At 43.3% G+C, this 22,893-nt stretch overlaps 1 protein-coding gene across 2 annotated transcripts in view; it reads right to left on the reverse strand.

Annotated features, from left to right (window-relative positions):
* The window catches only part of MATN2 (matrilin 2), a 476,504-nt gene that overhangs the window by 156,689 nt on the left and 296,922 nt on the right, over positions 1-22,893 (reverse strand). For both annotated transcript variants that reach the window (XM_085605205.1, XM_085605204.1), the window contains exons 9-10: positions 15,752-15,874; positions 1,577-1,699 (exon numbers count right to left, since the gene is read on the reverse strand). In XM_085605205.1, the coding sequence (XP_085461331.1) occupies positions 1,577-1,699; positions 15,752-15,874 (246 nt within the window). The remainder of the gene's footprint in view (positions 1-1,576; positions 1,700-15,751; positions 15,875-22,893) is intronic.

The following is a 22,893-nucleotide window of genomic DNA, read 5'->3' on the forward strand; positions in this document are numbered from 1 at the left end:
CACACATATATTTGTTTACTCATAGACCCAGAATATCCCTATCATTGTTATACCAAGCTCTATATTCATGGGCTCTGCTTGTGATATATTTTTCATAATACCAATCTATGTATTCATGAGATCCACCCGAGATATATTTGACATCACCTCAATCTCTATATTCACAGGCTCTACTTGTGTTATATTTTACTTAATCGTAAATCTCTGTAATCACGGGGTCGACCCAGGATATACTTTAAATAATCTCAGTCTCTATATTTGTGATCTTTACTCGTGATATAGTTTACATAATCGTAAATCTCTGTATTCTTGAGCTCCACTCGTGATATACTTTACATAATCTCAATCTCTATATTCACAGGCTCCACTTGCGTTATATTTTACTTAATCGTAAATCTCTGTATGCACAGTGTCGACCCAGGATATATTTTAAATAAACTCAATCTCTATTTTCATGGGCTTTACTCGTGATATATTTTACATAATCGTGATCTCTATATTCATAGGCTTTATATATATTTTACATAATCATAAATCTGTGTATTCTTGGGCTCCACTCGTGACATATTTAACATAATCGTGAATCTCTGTATTCACGGGGTCCACCCAGGATATATTTTAAATAATCTCAATCTCTATATTCATGGGCTTTTCTAGTGATATATTTTACATATCGTAAATCTCTGTATTCTTGAGCTCCACTTGTGATATATTTTACATAATCTCAATCTCTATATTCACAGGCTCCACTTGTGTTATATTTTACTTAATAATAAATCTCTGTATGCACGGGGTCGACCCAGGATATATTTTAAATAATCTCAATCTCTATATTCTTGAGCTCCACTCGTGATATATTTTATATAAACTCGATCTCTATATTCATAGACTTTATATATATTTTACATAATCATTAATCTGTGTATTCTTGGGTTCCACTTGTGATATATTTGACATATTCTCTATATTCAAGGGCTTTATATATATTTTACATAACCATAAATCTGTGTATTCTTGGGCTCCACTTGTGATATATTTTACATATTCTCTATATTCAAGGGCTTTATATATATTTTACATAATCATAAATCTGTGTATTCTTGGGCTCCACTTGTGATATATTTTACATAATCGTAAATCTCTGTATTCACGGGGTCCACCCAGGATATATTTTAAATAATCTCAATCTCTATATCCATGGGCTTTACTCGTGATATAACATAATATAAATAATGGTATTAATGGGGTCCACTCGTGATATATTTGACAAAATCTCGATCTCTATTTTCATGGGCTCCAATTGTAATGTATTTTACATGATCTCAATCTCTGTATTCAAGGGGTCCCCCTGTGAAATAATTTTCATATTCTCAATCTCTATATGCATGGGCTCCAATCATAATATATTTTGAGCAATCTCAATCTCTATATTCATGGGGTCCAGCCTGTGACATATTTTTCCCTAACCTTGGCACACTCCTTGCCTTATCTTTTCACCCCCATTTCTTCTGTTGATATATTTTTTCTCATAATAAATAAATTGAAAAAAGAAATAAACTTAGTCCTGACCACTTACTTGTGCAGCTTTTCCCATCATCCTCAATTTGATATCCTTCAAAGCAAAGGCACTTGTATGAAGTGTCAGTGTTTGTGCACAAGTGCTGGCAGCCGTGATCCGTCAGGGCGCAGTAGTCTATTCCTGAAAGAGTATGTAATTAAGTCAGTAAGAAGCCAAGTGCCAACACTTGTTTAGCATCTACAATTATCATAGCATTATAGCCGGCTACCGAAGGCTATAAGGGTTAATCAAGACCCTCTTCCTCAGTTATAGACCCAAGCCCTAGGTGAGTTCTCAACATTCCACAGAGGATATCGATATATTGCAATGCTTTAATTATAGATACAACGTGTTAATCATTTAAGGTATTCACCTTTGAATTACATTGAGCATAAGAATAGAATACTCCATTTCAAATTGATAAAATATTGGGATGCTGGAAGGTTTGTTGTTAAAATATTTGCAGATGCGTGGTGGCGTTAGATTTGAGTGAAAATGATGGCTTCTGAAACTATTTTTTTCATGTATCCTTATTTAATACTAATAAAATGAGTCTGAAGAGGATATACTTCTCAAAGAAACAGTAATTATCCATTTATTTGAATCTCAAAATTCAGAAAACATTCAGAAATATTAAGTAATATTCAATGCTCAGTTACCATCAAGATTTACCCATATATTTCTTAACGTTCAATTTATATTTCATAGATCTGGACACAATTCTTGAAAACGTATTTAATTAAAGAAATATTGTATGTGCGTGATTTTTCTTTCATTTATTACATCATTATTGCAAGACATTCAGACAAGAAGATTTCGACAATGCAAAGTGCAATGAAGAATAGGTGTAAGAAAGTGGCACACTCGAGAGTTCTGTACCCTTTTGGTGTACAGAAGTGGTCACAAACAATGGGGCAGTGAGGTGCATACACTGAAGAGTGAGTTGTGGGCACTTTCTATTCGGCTCAGCACTTTTCCCCACAATCAATCCTTCCATCAAATCCCTTGACTTACACATTTTCAACTATCAGACCTTTGAGAGCACATTCAACTAATATTAACTTGGTGCTAGTGGCATTGCAGGAATGGATGTCATGTGTTACCCATTTGACACCGCTGGACAGAGAGAATTAATGCCATTCTAATATTATAGTGGACAGCTGAAAACATTACGGATAGAAAAGTATCCGAATCATGATTTCAAGCAAAACTTATAAGGTAGGTTGTTATATGATTATTTGCTAGATGTCGACAGATTTATTGAACACTGCCTCATAGGGGCATATATCTGGGAAATGTGGCGACTGCTGTGAAATTAAATGAAATAACCTTCAGTCATGTGACAAGTGCCAATTAAATCTGAGAATTCAAAAGTATTAGTTGAATTCATTTATAGAGTTAATACCAGCAGGGCCCGATTTACGAAGGTAAACTAATACTTAAGTCAGAGGGGCATATTGTTGTATTCCCACATAATGTTCAGAATTACCCTCATTATGCATAACTAGATTTTCCCCATCATTCATGAATTATTAGTATATGTTTGAATATGCACATCCCTCAATAATCCTTAATGCGAGCTCAGAGTTGCATCATCACTCAGTAATCCTAACTGCATACCCAGATTTGAACCATCGCCTAGTAGTAATCAGTACATGCTGATGTTTCCACAGTCCTTTAGGAATGTCGACTGAATGGCCACTTTTGTAGCATCACTCGAATTCTTTTATACATGGATTTAAATCATCACTGAAAGCTTGTGCATGATCAGTTTTGCAGCTTCGCTGAGAAATATTGACTGAATGCACGCTTTTCAGAGAACTAAGGGCCCGATTCACAGAATTAACTTAAGACAAAATCCTAAACTTACTACTTTTGGTATTCACAGAATGCACTTACTACTTTTGGCATTCACAGAATGCACTTACTACTTTTGGTATTCACAGAATAGATTTACGACTACTAACTTTACGTCCGCATTCGGGCCGGAAATTCCGGCCCGGAGGCGGAGCTTCCAGCCCGGAGGCGGAGCTTCCGGCCCAGAGGTGGGGATTCTGGCCAGTGGCAGAGATTTAGCCATGGCCGAAATCTCCACCTTCGGGCCGGAAGCTCCGCCTCTGGGCCGGAAGCTCCGCCTCCGGGCCGGTATCCCTGCCTGGTCGGAAGCTCCGCCTCCGGGCCGGAATTTCCGGCTCGAGTGTGGACGTAAAGTTAGTAGTCGTAAATCCATTCTGTGAATACCAAAAGTAGTAAGTGCATTCTGTGAATACAAAAAGTAGTAAGTGCTTTCTGTGAATACCAAAAGTAGTAAGTTTAGGATTTTGTCTTAAGTTAATTCTGTGAATCGGCCCTTTGATCTTTACTCACTGCCATAAGCATTTAGCTCAAGCCTGGGCTTGAGCCATCTGATTCTGCCAGTGCAAGTTTCTAAGGGACCATTTAAGTGTCATTCGTAACCCCCTAACACTTCTGCACCCAGAGTTACTGGTATCCCGGGTATTGATAGCTTGGGAGAGAGATAGAGGGTGGATGTATGTATTATTTCTTAATCGTCTAAGCTCCGGAACACAGGTAAATCTTAAAAACATAAAAATTAAGACATTTACACATCACCGTGACTGCTTTTCTTGTCTGTTTCTTATTGGCAGCCATCCGTACATTACTGTTGCCCGTTACTCTGCCTGCACCGTGTTACTGTTGGTAAATGAATGCTTTTAAATGGAATGTACCATTTCATTGTTCTCTTTCCAATGTGTTTTCATATGAATTATGGAAAGTTGTTTTGTCTGTTCGTCGTCCTTCAAGGGTTCTGTCTACATATACTATACATACAGCTACAACGAAGTGATGGTGTTTAAATCGAATCATTTATGTTGTTGAAATATATGCAATGTATATTTCACAACTGAAACAGTAATACCTGATGCAGTGTGAAACTGCATGTTACTTCAATCAAAAGGAGTACTAAAGTGGTGCAGACTGAGGTATGTCGTGAGCTGAGATAGAGTTGGGCGAGCCTGCCTCGAGCTTGAAGCCTGGATCTGGCTCAACTCGAGGTCCCACTGGAACCTTGACCCTATAACCAGCCAAGCCTTCATTTGCCTTCTGCCTGCCACCCTCGCTCTACCTTTATGGACAAAGGTGAAAACAGAACCTTAACATTTGAGATAAAAAGGAGAGACAAACAGATACCCATTCAGTGAATGGTTTGTACAAAGTGTGACCAGAACACTTGGATTCATTGCAGCTCCCCCGTAATTAAATTGTGTGATCTTAGGCAGATATTTCTTTTTACATGCTTTTTCTTCACTATTGCATATAAACGCACCTTCAAAAACGTGAAAACTGTCTTGCCTCTTAGTTCATTAATAGCACTGTTGCCAGGGTGGAGGCGGGGACAGAAATGGTTATAACTTCAAGTTAAAAACTATCACTTTTGATAAGTACGTCTCAAACAGTGTTTCCATGTGATTTATAATGTCACAGCTTCCACTTGTTCACGGCTCGGCTCGTGCACAGGCTCTAAGAACCACCCAGACCCTTGGCTCGGCTCTGTCTTAGCTTTCCCGGTTAATTTGTTGGATTGCTCACCTCTAAGTCATGGATCGTCTACCTACCTTCCGTGAGATCAGACATTCAGTCATAAGTTATTGTCTGTTTACTCCCTCCAAGTTCCATGTTTAACTTTCCAATTATGTGTTCCGAGGGAATAGTCCCATTGTTTCCCAATCCCCAAGGACTGAGCGCGCGCTCCAGCCTTCCATAGGGGACCTTAAGCCTGACTGGCGTGAGCAGTGGTTGTGATGTGCCGTTCGATTCCCCTACTACATTCTATGACGTTTATCACAAACAACATTATTTCTTTAATTTATGGAGCAAATGAAACTTCGAGTAAAAGAAAGGTAACGGATATATTTATATGTAGATGTGTAGAACTGTGTCATAGAGGGCCGCCCTCTGGAATTCCTCAGGAGCTGTCAGGCAAGGATAAAGTGTTGAGGGAGCCCCCATGAGCTCGGAGCCCCGACACACTGCGTGGGCTGCGGAAGCCTTTGTTACGCCCCTGGGCACCGGCACTTCTTATTTTACAAATTAGACACTGTCTCGAAGTTACAAAAACAGACTTAAACTAGCAGTGTGATAAATGGGGCACTAAAGCACAAATACTTGAAACACTTGCATCATTTATATTGTCCTTGGACACCAGACTATGGGGCATATTTACAAGGAATTGGCACAGGGCAGCATTGCAAATCATTTTGCTGCACGGCCCTACGCCAATTTGAAAGGACAGGAATGCACAGTATTTACAAGATACCTGCCCTTTCAGCCAGCGCCAGCGCACATTTTACAACCATGAACAAACACAGGCACCCTTGCACTATGGTGTAAGAGTGTCTGTGTTGTTGGTATGATTCTTTTTGTGCAGGGAGGGGCACTGTCCTGCACAAAAACAATCATGAGAAGCTTTTTCCTCTTTCTATGTGTGCTGCAAGGTTTTGGTGCTGCCCAAGGTTTACTTGTTGTTGTAAATCTGGGGCAGCGTCAACTTCCATGGGTGTTGAGTGGGAACACCCACAGCAACAACCATGCGACACCTCTTTCACGCAGAGTAAGGCAAGACAGCAACTTGTGCCGCCTCGCCATACTACTTATCTTCAAGGCCATGAAAGGCCATGCAGGATGGCTTTACGTGGTCTTGTAGATATGGCTAAACCCTGCGCACTACCGGAACATCACAAAACGTGACATTCTGGGGGCACACAGGGCTTGTAAATATGCCCCAATGTACCTTAACTCTGGTCATAAATACAATCAGAGAAGAGTCTCAGATAAGATGGTGGTGCCCAGTTGCCACTGTATACCTAATATTGACAAATTGTTTGGTCCACCCGCCATGGTATCAACAACGACAGAAGACCTTAACCCCTTAAGCGCATCGTAGAATCCGCCGCGGCAGCGGACGTTTCCATGCGCGGGCGAGGCCGCGTCAGCCAACGGACATGCTCAGCACTACGGAGGTAGAGCTCGCGACGGCCGTTGGCCGACGCACGCAACGAACGGGTTAAAGGCAATATGTATCTAGGTAAACCTGGCCAAGATTTCCCCCCTTCTGTCATTTATTTCCAAACTGACCAAAAGGGATACTTTCCTTTGAGAACTCTATTCTGATGCTCAGGCCGAAGCTAAAGGGAATGCTGATATATTGAGGGCAGGTGATGAACCCTACAAGTAGTCACAGACTAATTGTCCCACCGAAGAGGAGCCTGAGGATCAGGATTCCATTTCAGCAAAACGACTCTCTAGGAAACATAAGGAAAAGTTGCGTAAATTAAACAACAGATATTGGCAAACAAATCACAACAGTGACATGGAGGCTTCAGAAGGATTCAAAAGGATTGAGACACTTCCCAATCTTTCCAAAGTGAATTCAAGTAATCAGCAAAAGTTTACTGAGATTAAGGTTAATTATCTTGTTAAATCTTCAAAGCGTTTGCTTCAGTTCTTACAGAGTGAGCAGGTCCCTTGTGAAATGAAAATAAACCAGACAGGATGGGAAGATGGCAGTATTGATGAGACCATGCTTACGAATAGGGTATTAAACATAATTATTATTAGGAGAGAATAACCTAAGAGATGGTTACCATAACAACTATCACAGGCAGCAGAATGACTACACCCGGTTGTGAAGGCTTGGGTCTCAAATCGGGCAACGGGCTATTATTGCCATTCTTGATGATCCTGAACTCAATGGCACGTGAGTTTTAGCCCCCTTACCAGGCGCGGCCCATACAGGTAAGAGCGGTGGGGCGGGGTGAGGCCGGGGGGAAGTCAACAGACGACGGAATAGGGAAAATAAAATAAAAAAGATCAATAAAACCACTTACCTTGCGCACGCTGCATCGGCGATGCGGTGAGCGCAAGGTAAGTGGTCTTATTTGTTTTCTTTTCTCTATGCCGTCATCTGTCGACTAATCCCCCCACCCCGCCCCACCGCTCTTACCTGTATGGGCTACGCCTACCCCGTTTGCTGCTGACCATCGAAACTACATTGGCACCAAGAGAAGCTAGAGTAAGGGTGATCGCAGACACAGATCCTAATATAGGACACCACTGTGGAGGCTGCGTACTTGAAAAAACATACTGAATCAATTGCTCTCAGATTCCCAGACTGCTGGAGACCTTACACATTGTGCACTCATATTAACCCCTCAATGCATACCAAGGGATTGCCAGGATATTCTCAACGGGGGAACATAGTGGAATTATTTCAGTCATACCCTGAATTAATTCACTTTACTTCCAGCAGTATAGATAAAACAGTTTCTAAGTAAGATCTTATCAATGGTCCTCTGCTCCTTTACATTCCATGACTGAGTAACTTAGGGAAAAGGTTTACAGGGAGGAGGATTAGCCCACCGATTCAAAAGGGGAAACTAAGTGAAAGCAAAGCAAACTATTGACGCCAGCTGGCTGCAGCGTTAGGATATGCAACCTAATCTTAGAACTTACAATTGTATAAAGGTCACAATAAACCCTGCTTATCAATTTGCTTTTGTGAAATGTGGCAGGGTTGTCTAGAATCCTCAAAGATGGGGTCACATGTAATTTTAGGTTACAGTCTGATGTATTGTGTTCACTATTCTTGGTCGCAGGGGTTGATTTCAATATTGGGTACCATGTCCATTCTACTAGTTTGGTGATTATGTTGCCAACTCCATGAATTGCACATTCAATTCTAAACAATTACAATATTCAGGTAATACTAACCCATCATAATATTCAGGTAGCTGAATTAAAAGGTTAAGGGGACTTGAGGAGTATAGGTACTCTACTCTAATAATGATTAACATTCATTTGCATCCCTCTGGGGAAGAAGCACAAATTACTTACCTTGAATGACACTCTTTCTGGTGCATACGCTATCTAACCACTGATTTCTCATTGCCAGATTGAATCAGAATTTTCTTTTTGTAGCATTGGTCCTCTGCTCCCCTAGGTGGCGTTATGCTGCTCCATGTAAGCTCCAAGCCCTCCCAGAAGGGGTGGAGAGTATTTGGATGTAAGTACCACCCCTGTGCACTAACATCAGTTACTTGTATATTTATTTTCCTCAACCTCAAATGCTGTGCTTGAACAAATGTTTCTACAGTGTTTTACTTGGGACCTTATTAGGTGTTAAAAAGAGGCCATTCCACTGAACAAAGGTGTCTGGAGGGCAATGAGGAATCCTGAGCTAGGTAGAGTATCCACCATAAAGAGCGTTATTGAAGGTAAGTAACTTATTCTTCAGATGGATACATCTAACTGCAGATATCTCCCCTTGGAATAGATACCAAGGCAGCATCTCCCCAAGGTGGATGGTCTGTGGAGGGGATTCCTACCAAAAAGTCTGGCTGAACACAGCATGTGAAGTGTCCTTTCTGCCAGTTTTGCTACCAAAACATCAGTGTTTTGTGAAATGTTGCACCAATGCCCATGTTGCAGCCTGGCAGATATCATGAACAGGCAATCTTCGCACTAAAGCAGTAGTAGAAGCCTTAGTACTGGTGGAGTAGGCACTCAGACCTCCCAGGGGCTGCTTCGCTGCCAGTGTGTGGAAATTCTTAATGCAGAGGACAATCCACCATGTCAAGGCCCTCTTTTGCACAGGACCTCCAGAGAACTCCATAAAAAGTTGATTGTCCCCTCGATGACCCCTGGTATGGTGTATGTAAAAGCCTAAAGCCCATTTGGTGTGCAACCAATGGTGTCCACCTAAATCCAGGAGAGAGCTTGACACTTCAGGATCATAGCCTGAACATCCTGGCCTCATTGCTGCAAAGGGAAAGCCAAGAACTCCACTGTATTCAGGCCAGCCCCAATGAGTGGAAGCATCTGCGAGGCAATCAGATGGGACTTTGGCTCATTTATGGTGAAAACCAATGATGTTAAAAGTTCCACCTTTGTCCAAAGGTGGACCACGACTGACTGTGGCGAGCTTGATTTCAGCAACCATTGGTAGAGGTACTCAATACAACAACACCCATCCTCTGAAGACGGGCAGCAACCACCACCATCACTTTCGTGAACATGGGGGATGGGTACGGGCGAAAGGGAGCATGGCAAATTGAAAATGCTATTGACCCATCTAGAACCGCAGGTACCGCCAGTGGGAATACAGGACGGGTGTAAGAAAATACACGTCCTGCAAGTTCAAGGGCACCATCCATTGCCCTGGCCCAGAGCAGATAGAATCTGGGACAATGTGAGTATTTTGAATATGTTCTTCTGTAGAAAGGTCTTGTGGAGATGGAGGTAAAAAATAAGCTGAAGCTCCTGTCCTTTTTCGGGATGAGGAAATAGCAAGAGTGACTGTCATTGCCTTTCTCCAAGTCCGCTTCCGTCTCCATGTCACCTTTGGAGAGCAAGAGGCGTTTATCCAGCAGTAGGATAGAGTAATGCTCTTCTGAAATCTGTTACAGGGTTGGAGGGATATTTGGCGAGGAGCAAAGAAAAGGTAGGTGTGAAAAGGAAGGGCAGAAAAAAGAATTGAGGAGGCTTAATGTGCTTCCAATCTTGGCATACTTTATTTGGGGGAGTAGACAGATAGAGTTTGTCAACAAAAGTCCAGGTCTTTTTCCTCTAAGTTACTTCTTCCCTTCTTCTTTTCTTCTGGGTTGTCTTCTTCTTCCAGGAGGGTGTTCCCAGGAGGCTCGGTAAAAAGGAGTAGCTTAGGCTTTCCGAGATAGATATGTGAGTTCCCAACAGTTGGGTTGGCAACTTAACTGTCTGGGGTTTCATAGATTTCTCCCCTTTTCTTCCCCCCTCCCACCCCCCCCCCCTATTTTCCGAAGGAAGCAAGTTGAAAACAAAAAAATAAGTGGAAGTGTAAGGATGGGGATTGTATCATAAGAGTGACCAGACTTTTCATTGTTTCTCGCCCCAATCTATTTCTTTAGTCACCCATCAAGGTTGATGTGCTACCCTGTTCTCTGGGATCTAGTGAATAGGCATAAAAACTTACAGAATTGCCATAGCAGATAAAGATAGCACGACAAAATAAAACCTTCTTTATAGATACCATTTGGCGCTCTTGCTGCACTCCTCTTGTGCCTGCACCGCCAAATTAGACTTGCGTTTGCTCCAATCCTTCCTTGGACTCCCTCCCCCGTCCAGAGTATGTACAACAAATGCTGCAACTCTCCTGAGTTGCAGCGGCATGTATGCCGCGACATGCATGCATCCCCTGTGGGCATCCGCCACTCTTCACTCCAGTCCTCTGGAACTTTGGCGTCTTTCTCCATTTCCCCCGGGCAGGCATCTCTAGTCAGCTGTTCTTCCATATCCACCAGCGTTTTCCTCAATCCGCTATTCTCTGCATCTTCTGGGATTTCCCAACTCCCCCTCCGTCTTCGTGCCTCCCTCATGGGTTGGTGACATCCTTTTCTCTTCTGTTTGGTCCCTGGTCTGGGTAGGCCTGCCTTCTACCTGTACAGGAGAGTCTGTATTTGTAGAATTAACCCTTTGTTTTTCTTCTCTCCCGGGACGGTGTCATCGGTGTTCAGAGCCGGTACAGGGGTACTGAGGTGAAAAAGGTAAGTCAGGGGACTCCTCTTGCTGTGTACATAGCTCCTTCGTACAGTAGGACATAACCATTTTGAACAAGTTTACACAGTCCATCTGTTATTTATGATGGGTCACCAACCCGGAAGTTAGTCTCTGATCCTGCCTCCTAGTGGGTGGGAATGCATCGCTGAGGGCAAACTAGAGTGGCTTGTTCACCATTGTATCAGAGGAGGAGGAGATGGAAGACTAGTGCTCCTACTTTCTCACAGGTTGCCTTCTGGACCTGCATCTGTTGCCCCTAAAGAACTGGGCTATCTGTTGCACCACTGGTTGAGAAAGCTGTCTCTATCTATACACCAGACCTCTGGAGTAGCCCCCAAATTTCCAAAACTCCTCAGAGAATTGTTTGGCACAGGCCTATGGACCCAAGGAATGTGCTGAGCCTCTACAGTCTTTAAAGCATTCCAAAGTGCTTTCCACATTCTCCTTGAAGAAGTGGGACCCATCAAAGGCCACGTACATCAGTGAAACTTGGAAATCTCTGGAGAATTCAGTGATAACTGAGTGGGCCACATCTAGTCATATTGATGAAGGACCACACTCGTACAAACCAATCCGTGGTATCCAAACATGCTGGGATAACATATTTGGCGATGTCCGGCCCATCATGTATCTTCTAGGCTAAAGAGGCTCTAAGTTCTTCCAAACGGCCAGCAAGATTTCACTGGCCATGCCTCAAAGGGCACTGGTATTTCAACTGTATAGGCACTGCATTTACAAATTGAAATGCTATACTGGCTGAAGGAAACATATGCTTGCATTGCCATGCGTTTTAGATTCTCTATCTGGGAGAGTGGCGGGAAATTACTTAGGATTCTCTTTACTGGTCAAGATCTGTAGAGTAAAGCGCTCTGGCATAGGGTGCATGGTGAGAAATTACGGCTCACCAGGCGCAAGTCTATGATGCTTAGTCACATTCCTGTTCACGGGTGGGTCAAAACATGCTTTGGTATGCCCCAGGTAAAATTCTTTACATTCAACTCATTGTTTTGGTTTAGCACAGATCACCGCCTGGCCTAATTGATCTCCATCCATTTTCACAGATGGCTCCATATCATATTTGCTCTGATGAGACCCTTGTAACCTCTTAAGGGTCAAAACAGTGTGAACATAGTGAAGGCAAACCAACATAGGAATCTTTATCTATTGTACTTAAACTATAAGTGGGTGCCTATTAGCAACAAGCCAGCCCCTTTGTAATTGCATTATGCTGTTGATTGTTTCATTTTGTGTGTTGTTTAACTTTGTGTTGGGTGTCACACTTTGGACACATTACACCGATTGATGTTTTTGTATGTGTGGTTTCGGTATGCCTTTGATCTTGAATGGACAAATGAGGATATTAAATTGCTTCTTTTATATTATGGTGGCTTTCTGTTTACATATTGTCACAAAACCATTGATTGCTTGAGATAATTTGACCTCCTAACATAAAATTGAGTGTGAATGAACCCTAATAGAACCTTTGTTGCATATTATTTGATACCCAGGTTTTCATGGGTGTAAGGGTTGCCCTTGTAGCCTTATAGCTTAGCATGCCAAGTAGCCATCAGAGTATCTGTGAAAGCATCATTAAATGGAAGTAAAGTCTCAGAAATTGCTTGCCCAGACAGCAGAAATTCTCTCGAAACATTTGTTTTATTCTAAATGGAGGGCAGCTGTACCGCTAGCACCTCGGCCTGCCTCCTCACCACCACTGCGAATGAGGCACACTTCTCTATTTGAGGCCCATGTGGTAAGTGAAGCACTGTCTCAGGAGAGGTGTCAAGCCCACTGGTGTTTTGTAAATCCATGTATAAGGCATCATCAATATAATGAGGGTGGCGCAAATAAGCCCCTTCACCACCATCATCATCATCATCATCATCAATATTCTGGGGGCACCCTGTTGTGGCACAGGGTCAGAATCATAACTGAAAAGATAATGTAGCCTCACTAAAACCTGTCGCACAGTGAAGGCACAGGGTTAGAGTCAAACGGTTACACTTTTGTAATTTCAACATTGGTCGCACTTAGGCGGACGTCGGTTCAGGGTCCTACATGGGTGTTGGTTCAGGTTGCGACATGAGCGTTCCAGCCTCCGGTGCGGGTAGCATCGACGCCAGCATCGGAGTGACAAGAACTGGTGTAGATCGTAAGGCCGGAGTGGAAGCCTGCACCAGAGTAAGTATGGAGGCGGTAATGAGTCTTAAAGGGTCAGACAACACCAGGGTGGGACTCGTCGGCGGTACCATGGCTTGAGATCTCTTCACTTCCATGGGGGCTGAGAGCACACTAGGGGGAGCTGGAAACATATTGAAATTGCAGCATGGCCTCTTTGAAGGCTTCAATTTGTTGCGGGGTCGAAGATGGCCCAGAAAACTCAGCCACATCAGGACCAGCTGATGAATCAACTCTGTGACCGGCAAACTCAATGGTGAGCAACTCACACCTTGACGCCCTCGTCTAGAACTGATGCACAGTCTGAATTCCTTGTCTAACGGCTCAAAGCATTATGTATACTGTTCATTGTATACGATTGTATATGCCTCAGTTCGACACGTAGCTTAAACAATGGTGAGACCACGGTTTATGCAGACAGTGGTTAGAAAATACCTCTTGACCCAAAGGGACACAACAGCCACACTTATGAAGCACAGCGATTTTGTAAGATTAAGGTTTATTTGTTGGAGGAAATGTGAAGAAGGAAAAGATTCATTGAAAATCTTAACCTTTGTAGCATCTTTAAAACCAAACGTTTCTTCGTTAGCTGCTCTTAAAATAAATATACTTTTATGATAGCGCCTCGATTCTCGGGCGAAAGCCTGTGGTAAATAGCTACAAAGTTTTACATGCAGTTGCTATTATCAAAAGTTATATTTCTTTTATTTGTGTACTTGGCACACATGTACATGCCTATAAAACTGGAAACGATTGTGTTTCTTTCCTGCTAGTCATGGCTGCCTGCCAACAAAAATAGTAAAACTATGACATCTTGAATTCTTGTTGGTAGAGTGATGAAAGTAACATGTACGGCACACCCAGTGCAGCACATTAGATAAACAGACAAAGGCTCATGCCCTTTACAAGTATTGTGCCCTACTAAAGCAGTATTATGATAACACCACCAATGGCAAGGTCATCCGTAGGCGACCAGGTCATTTACATTAGTATCTTCCAGGAGTTTAACATCCAACTATCACATGGGTTACTAAGATTTGTGCTTCCCGTAGGAAACCCATACTGTATATTTCAAATGGGAACACCCTTGTCTAATACCAAAAATGGATCAGGCGTAATAAACTGCCCACACCGAGACTTGCCTGGTGCCGCCTATTTAATAGGCCCTCTTGTATACTTTAGAATGTTCCTTGAGATAGTTGTGGGAGTTACATAATCTTCGTTACTTATGAAATAAACCACATTGAGGCAGGCATATGTTATTCATTGTTACAGTCACACTTGCAGCTTCAAAATCTCTTAGTAGTAAACATGAGGTATCACTAATGTACACTAAACACTTTAACCATGACTGCCTTCTTCAAGGTGGGAGAAGCTTGGTGTACTCCACTGGTGACCTTGCCTGCTAGGCACTCTAAGGCCTTGATCCCATGCTCATCGAGCTGGGACAGGTTCGATCCCTCGATATAGAGACATAGTGGCGAACAACCGAGATATCCATCTGGCCGTGGTCGCAGAAGGTATTAGATGCATTAGCGGGAGGAACTGGATAATTCGAGATTGTCTCCCGGATTGTGTCGCGTTATCTCCCAAAGATAAATATGTCCGAGGCGGTGGGGTTCCCATGGGTCTGGAATTGTTGCAGTGTGAGGAACTGCCCTGCCACGTATAAGTGGTCTGGCTCAGATAGGGCCATCTTGCATCGAGATGTGTGCACTGTATTGCGGGGAAGTAGGGGAAGAGAGCTCCCACTCTCCGACACAACGTGTGCCACGCTTAGCTTGCTGTAGCAACTGTTCTCACCTCCCTTGGGGGCCTTGGCTTCTTACTGGGCAGTACTGACATAAGGGGTATGCCCAAGGTCTGTTCGTGCCCCAGCTTCAGATAGGGAAGGCATGCATTTGGATGATACAAATATGTTGCGTAGTGAAGTATAATTTGAATTCTAGAACTTCAAAACCTCCCCGCTCACACTCCCTTGTCAGTGTGTCCCAACAAATTTGAGCGACCCCATCAGTCCAGATGACGTTGACCTGCAGGGGCTTAAGATGGGGATAATTAGAAATAGGTAAAGGAACTTAGGCAGAACTACCATTTGAAGCAGAGCCACTCTGCTGGACAACGGGGACAATGGATGCTCAGCCCACGCGGCTAGTTGACGCTGTATCTATGGCCGGACAATAAGTTCGATGGATTATGAATTTCACCTCCCTGTGTAAGACGATCCCTAGGTACTTCACGGAGTGCGTGGCTCATTGAACTAGGCATTCCAGTGGGCACGATCTCGTAGCATCAGTAAGTGGAAAAGAATAGCAAACCTTAACGTAATAAAAATAATCCTGTTATTGTTGAACGAATACAAAAAAATGTTATAATGGCAAAGACAATTCTTATGTTAGCTGATGGTATGTAAACATAACTTACTGCTGCAGGTCTTCAGATCCTCATTGATGACAAAGCCTTCAGAGCACTGACAGATGTAGGACTCGGGGGTGTTCAGGCACAGCTGCTCACAGCCATGATTGGTTTCCGCACAGTGGTCCACCTCTTCATTCAGCCATTCATTCAGGAATGTAATCCAGGAATTGTCAAAGAAAAAGGAAGAAGGTGTTTTAGAACATTTCCCAATGTGCACTTCATTGCAGACAAAAGAGGCCACAAAGCGTCAATGACATTCGCCACTCAAGGATGAACCAAGCAGTCTACACTGGTGCTGACCTCACGAGGACGGGGCTGGCCTGGCCATCGCCTCCTACAGTTCAGCCAAGGTCTTCTTCCTGAGAGTGAGAAGAGGATTCCCATGCTCAGATCACAGCAATAGCTCCTTGGAAGGTAACACCAAGAAAGAACAAGCTCTAGAGAAAGAAGGACCTTGAAGATGTCCTGAATGATCTATATACTGAGATGAGAAAAGGAGTTTTTAAAACTTCCGAGTAGAGAATGCTCCCTCTGCGAGACCCTGAGTTAGAGAGGCACGAGGGGAGATCGTGCGAGGGAAGATCATAACTCAGGCTAGTCACAAAAAAGGAAAGAAGGGAAAAAGTAGCTATTTTGGCAAAAGGTATGAATCTTTCTATCAAAAGATATACAGAACACGATGAAACCAGAACCTAATATTGCCTAAAACACAGGACCTGTTAAACATGGAGCTAAACTAACTTACAAGCAAAACCTAAAGCGCGTCATATTGGGATGAAAGTGCTCACAGTGATAAACGTTTGGCCCCCATGATGAAAAGTATGTAGCCTGGGAGAGCTGGTGTTCCAATACAGAACCACATTGTTCGATCCAGTGTGGGATAAATAAGAGATTTCTTGATTATTGTAATGAACAAGGTTCGAATGTCATTTGCCCCTCAAAGTAACAATTAAATATGTGTTTCATCAATCTGAGAATTGCACGACTTACATATGATGAAGTGGTGGGTTCAGAACAGGAGAGTGTGCTTGGAATTGTACCGACTCTTCTCTGCCCCCCCCCCCCCCCCGTACTCTTAAACGTGTGTAATGTTTGTATGGAACACATGAGTGCTTTAATTCCAGATGAGAGCCCTAAGCACTTTGATAGCCAGCCTTAATTTAGATATGAGAATTACACGCCGATGTCATATATATTGACATGAACTCTTTAGTGAAGATCTATGCTAAGCGGATCTCTCCTCCACTTTCCCATCTACTGCAGCTCAAGCTCCCCTTCTCTACTTGGAAGGGTAACCTTTGTCTGTTCACCCTTCTACTGCTTTGTAACTAGGTTTACCACTACATAAAACCCAGCGGCGGCCCCTCCATTAGGACGGAGGTGGGCCCCACCTCCCCCGCTACCACCCTCAAATAAAACGATAATTAACTAGTAATTAAACCCGTTTTATTATTGTTTTATTTTAATCCTCATGGACCCATCCCAGGACTTTGCCAAGTCTTGGGGGTGGGTCCAGGGGATGACACTGCTGGTGGGAGTGGAGGGCTCTCCCTTCACTGTGCAGGACGGTTTGGCCGGCCGTCTCAGGGTCATCACCAGGTGTTTGACCCTGATTACATCACAGGTATTGACATTACACAATATTTGAACCTGTTGAAATCAGCAGTAGCAGATGAAAAATTGATGCATTGAAGGTAAATGTAATAACTTTAAAATCTCACTGAAGCAGATAAAAGACTGATTTAAGAGCTGGCAGGCGTCTCTGTTGCAACCCTTACCCTTCCCATCTCTAAACTGCGCCACTTCTAGAGAGCTCCCGAGGGACTGTGATGTTGCTTTTCTGAATTGGCCTCTAAAACAGCCTTTGGCTACAAATAGCACATTACAAATACTGGAAAAATTATTATATTGTTGAACACTGGTCATGCTTGAAATTCGGTAACCTGCTCAGCTGAAAGGTGACTCACACAGAAGCATAGGAGTCTATAGGAAAATGATTGGGGTCACAAGCATAACCCTTGACTGACGTCCAAGAATATAAACACCGGACATTTTTATGAGTTTCTCCAAAAATGACTCACTCAAAATGCAACATAAATACACTCCACATACCGCTCAGTGCCACATAATTACATACCACATAATTACACTCTACTCAATGCAACATAAATACACTCCACATAAATGCACTCTATGCCAAATACCAACAATCAACATGAATGCACTCCGCACCATGACACAATAACACTAATAATAATCCACATTTGTAAAGCGCGAACAATCACCCGTAAAGGTCTGTAGGCGCTGCGCGCCGTCGGGAAGATTAAGCAAGCTATTGCCAAGAGTCACAAGGTGCTGGGCTAATCTGCCGCCGGCGCCGGGGATCGAAACGTGATCCCCAGATTCCGGAGTCAGTCGCCCTGGCCGCGGCGCTACACCTCTTGCTCTGCATAATTTCACTCAACACCACAGTTCCAGGCCACTCAATTCAACTCCACGCATTTCCAATACACACCACATAATTACACACCAAACAACATATTTCAAATCCACACTATATAGTGGCACCACCTGAGCACCAAACATCATTCACCACCACCATTTTGCATCAGCGCACCACCTAAACATCACCTAAACATCACCTAAGCATCATGTCAGTCTGCCCTCGGAATCTGGCATCTGTTGATTCTCCCCTAGTGTCCGTCCACTGCTCGTGTTCTAATTAAAATACTGTTTTCCAATTTCCACTCCCCCGTTATTTATGTACCGCTCCCCTATAACAACAAAATTATAACAAACAAGCATGAGAACATGCAGGAAGAAGTTGCCAGCAGTGCAAGTACAAAAAAACTAGAAGACAATTTTTATGTTAAAATCTTTTTTTAATCAGGTTGTTCAGCTGTATATAATGTTGTCTTGGTTTGTATAAAGGTAACAAAAATGCTTAAGACTTTTTATTATAACTTTTCAACATGATGCACAGCAGCCACAATGCTCTACAGCATAGCCAAAAGTTCTGGCTAAACACATCAGATCCCAAAGGCGAGACCTATAGGCAATGCCAATGCTTGTTTTAAACTGTGCTTCTAATGATCATTTTTGCTATTTAATTGCCAGTGAATCGAAAAAAAATGTTTTCACTGAAATGTTGTTATTCACATTGATAGATAAATAAGAGCGGTAACAACATATGGCTCTAGACTGTAACAAACCTGTCTCCATTGCTACAAATAAGGCATTTTTTTTCACTCTTAAACATGAATATGCAATGTTGCTATGTATTTTGTTGCAAATATTCTCCAGTACCCATATGCTGGTGAAATGTACAATAATAAATACAAAACAATTACCGGTGCTTTAAATTGAGATGAAACAGTGACATTGGGCCCAATTTTAGGTATTGCCTACACAGCGCTAGCTGGTAGGTTAGGTGCCCCGACCCACTGCCCCATGCTGTATGCTATGGTGGGTGGAAGCAAAATGTGAATGACACTTGAATAGACCACAAGACGAAGAGGGATGGAGCTCCTATATGTATGCTTATAAGTGTCCATTGTTTCATCTTTCTTTTTTTAGAAACACATGACTGATGACGCAGCTAAAGTTAACTTTAGGTCAACCCTAAAAAGGTTATATTTCTTTAGGCCAGACCTAAAAAGGGTATATTTAAAATTTGTTTGTACAGCCACATTCACAAACAGCACTTTTGTAACATGGTACCTTCAAATTTTCAACTCTTTAGCCCTCCATGGTCAGCAATCCGTTAAATATGAAGGTATTTCAGGTGTATTCAGGAAGTGGCTGGGAAATTTGGGGAATAGCCATCTGTACCATTGTTTATTTTAGTTCTTTCAGCACCACGCCTTTGACCATCTAAAAGCATTGACATCCATTACAAGGAGAGGTGAGGTATTACTGTCACATCACCATTCCTCAAGGTCCAGATCTCTGGCCCTCACACACTTTACAAAAGGCACCATGACTACTACTGAGACCCTTACACTTACTGTCCCCCACTTGCCTTAAGCTTGGTTTTATCAACCCATGCCTTTTATTATTAGGGCTGAGGGGGAAATTCCACTCAGCCTGCGGAGTTTGCTGAGTTTTGCCCACTTCACTAGTATCGCAGAGCTCCAGCAAAAGTCCGCCAAGTGCTGGGTAGCGAAGTTTATTCTCACGCGTGGCTCACCAACGTTAAGTTGGCGAGGACGAGCGAGAATGTAAATGAATAAATAACTTTATTTTTGATCACAGAGATCTTACAAAGTGCGAAGTGCGACACAAATATAAAATGGTTAAGACAATAAAAACCATTTTACAAAGTGCAAAACGCGTCAATAGTTAAAACAATAGAAAATTTAAAAATAATTGTTCAAGAAGTGAGCCAGTATTATATGTATATAATTCATAACACTTAATAAAAACAGCACATATAATACATTTAAAATGTTTGATCCATGGTGCGTGCCAGAATCTAGCCAGACCAAAAACTACCACCCTGCGGGTGTCTGCGGTTAGAGTTCTAAAAACCTCCAGGTAATGGCCAGGTTAGTTTACACAACGGAACAATCCACTTGCCCCTCAAGTTTCTATAATGGGGGCAAAAAAATAACAAGTGGACTATTAATTCAGAACTAGCCTTGCACGCTGGACACTGGTCATCTGAGGGTGCCTTCCTACCCCACTTTTTGCAGAACAGTTTAGTGGGTAGAGTTTTAAAGCAAAATTGTACAACTAGTTTAAATGCCAACAGTGGAACAATTTCTTCGATAGTTTCCTCATAAAATGGAACAAATTTAAAACTCATAAAATCCTGGGTCAGTGTACCCACCGGTTTAGCCATCTCTTTCACCATAATAGTATCCCAGTATATCTCTTAGATCCTGCGTTTTGGAATATGGGACAGTCTTTCAGGAGTGGACCAAAACTCCTCCATCCAACGTCTCTTGAGTAGATTTTTCAAGGAGCTTGACCATTGAATAGAATTTACCAGGGATTGCTTCAGGAGATCACTCGTCACTGCTCTATAGGGGGAGAGCTCATTAACCACCCACAGATGGTGCCAAAACATTAGCTGCTTGTAGTCAATCTTATGAGCTAGTAGGTTTTGGCCCAGATCCTAAAACATAGGTGCCAGGGGGGTGCTACTGGGAAGGTTGAAAAGTGATCAAAGAAAACGGTTTTCTACAGAAGTAAGAGAATTTATGTTCCCAACGACCCACAGTTTGTCCCTATAAACAGCCCTCCCATTGTTTTGGTATTGTACATTTCCAATGCTGGGGCCACTTTCCTAGACACTGTATTTTTATGAAGTTTACTTACTTTACTGAATTAGTGACAGTTGGACTTTTTTGATGTGTGACGTCCAATTTAACATTGAGGTTAAATGGATCCCCAGATAATCAAAGGCAGAAACTTGCTCCGGGGACTACTTCCTACATACATATAGGTCTTTTAGATGGTTTAGTGTTCCCTTGGAGAAGATCCTATATTTGTTTTAGCCTTGTTTAATACCAGGCCATACTCCTTACAGAACCCAGTGAAATCATTCAACAATTGTTGCAGACTAAGGGGGGGATTTAGAGATTAATAGGGTGTCTTCTGCAAAGAGCAGGGCTGGTACTCTTCTCTCCCCTACTTTCGGAGCATCACATCCGTCCCTATCTAGATAATCTACCACCTCATTTATAAAGAGAGAGAATAATGAGGGTGCTAACCCGCACCATTGTCTCACTCCACATTTAACTGGAAATTGCTCAGTGAGTTGGTTGTCCCCCCCCCATCTAACTTGGGTAAATGAAGGACCACAGAAAGAGGAAGCCTTCTCTGCTTTTCCACTTTCAAAGATTACATCTACCTACACTTCCTTTGTAAAGTACTTTATAAGGTCCCATTAATTATGATTTTAACTTATGTTCTATCATATTGTCTAGGAAGAAAAATACCATGGGTAGCCTAGCTGTTTCAAGGAGGGATCTTGCACGTTGTTCTCTTGTTATAACACTTTAGAGTCAAAATTACTTTAATGCTACCTTGAGTCATTCATATTAGTGTAAAAGCAAGAGCCTCAGCACCTTTATTGCATTTTTAGTGATTGGTGTATATACTGTTTTTAAATTCCAGATTGCTGTGCTTTCCACCCTCTGCTTCACTGCTCATAATGCTAGTGATTGCCCTCGCCTGCTCTCCTCGGCCTTCTACTATGATCGGCTGAGGGTATAACATTTTGGAGGTGACCAAGATGTACTTCAAAGAGGAGCCTAGAAGGATGAGGAGGATAGGGCACCCTCAAGAACTAATAAATACACAGAAGATGTAGCAGCCTAACCTGCTGTGAATGTATGTGTCACTTGTATGAGTACACAAAGAAGCTATTTGTTGGCCGAATGGCTGGTCCTGGTTTGAGGCTACAAATGAAAGCAAGCATATGGCCAGTGTCAGAAACTTTCTGTGGGTGACTGACTGTGAAGCATTTCTCACCAAAGCCTCTGACCGCAGAATGCCATGAGTGTTATTACATTAAGAAAGTTGTGCAGGGGGGCGTGGCTTGCAGCCAAGCGAGATGGCCGCAGCCTAGTTGGGCTCCGGGGAAGAGATCGACTCCCCGCTCATCCGTCATTCATCTGAGCACTGATCCGATCCCACAGGTCCAGAAACGAAGGCGGACACACAGCGGCGCTACCGGATCCGACTCCCGGGTCCCTCAGACGTCTGGAACGGAATCGGCAGGATCCGCAACTTTGCGGCCCGGCTCGGCGTGTGCGACCGGGGCCTCGAGTGGCGGGGTGACCCCGGGCGCGGCGTGACCGGACCGGCCTGACCCGGAGGCGGAGACGGAGGCTGGGCACCTGCCAGCAACTACTGACGGCGGCGTTACCGGAGGCAGCCGGGGCAGAGATGAGGCGAGTGCTCCAGTGAGGGAGGCGTAATCGGGTCTGCTGACTTCGATCGGCCCGCAACGAAGAACCTGCCTTGGACGCCGGGGCTGAGGCGCGAGCTCCGCTACTTCTCCGGGGGGTCTAGCCCGCACTCGGAGGGCTGCTACCGGACGCCGAGGGGGCTTCCTCGAGCCTGCGCTGCTAGTGGGGACCGGTGGGGCGAACCGTGGACTGTGACCCTGCCCTGTGCCGGGCCCCGCTGAGGCGTGC

Source organism: Triturus cristatus, chromosome 5_1 (assembly GCF_964204655.1).
Source record: "Triturus cristatus chromosome 5_1, aTriCri1.1, whole genome shotgun sequence".
Lineage (NCBI taxonomy): Eukaryota > Metazoa > Chordata > Amphibia > Caudata > Salamandridae > Triturus > Triturus cristatus.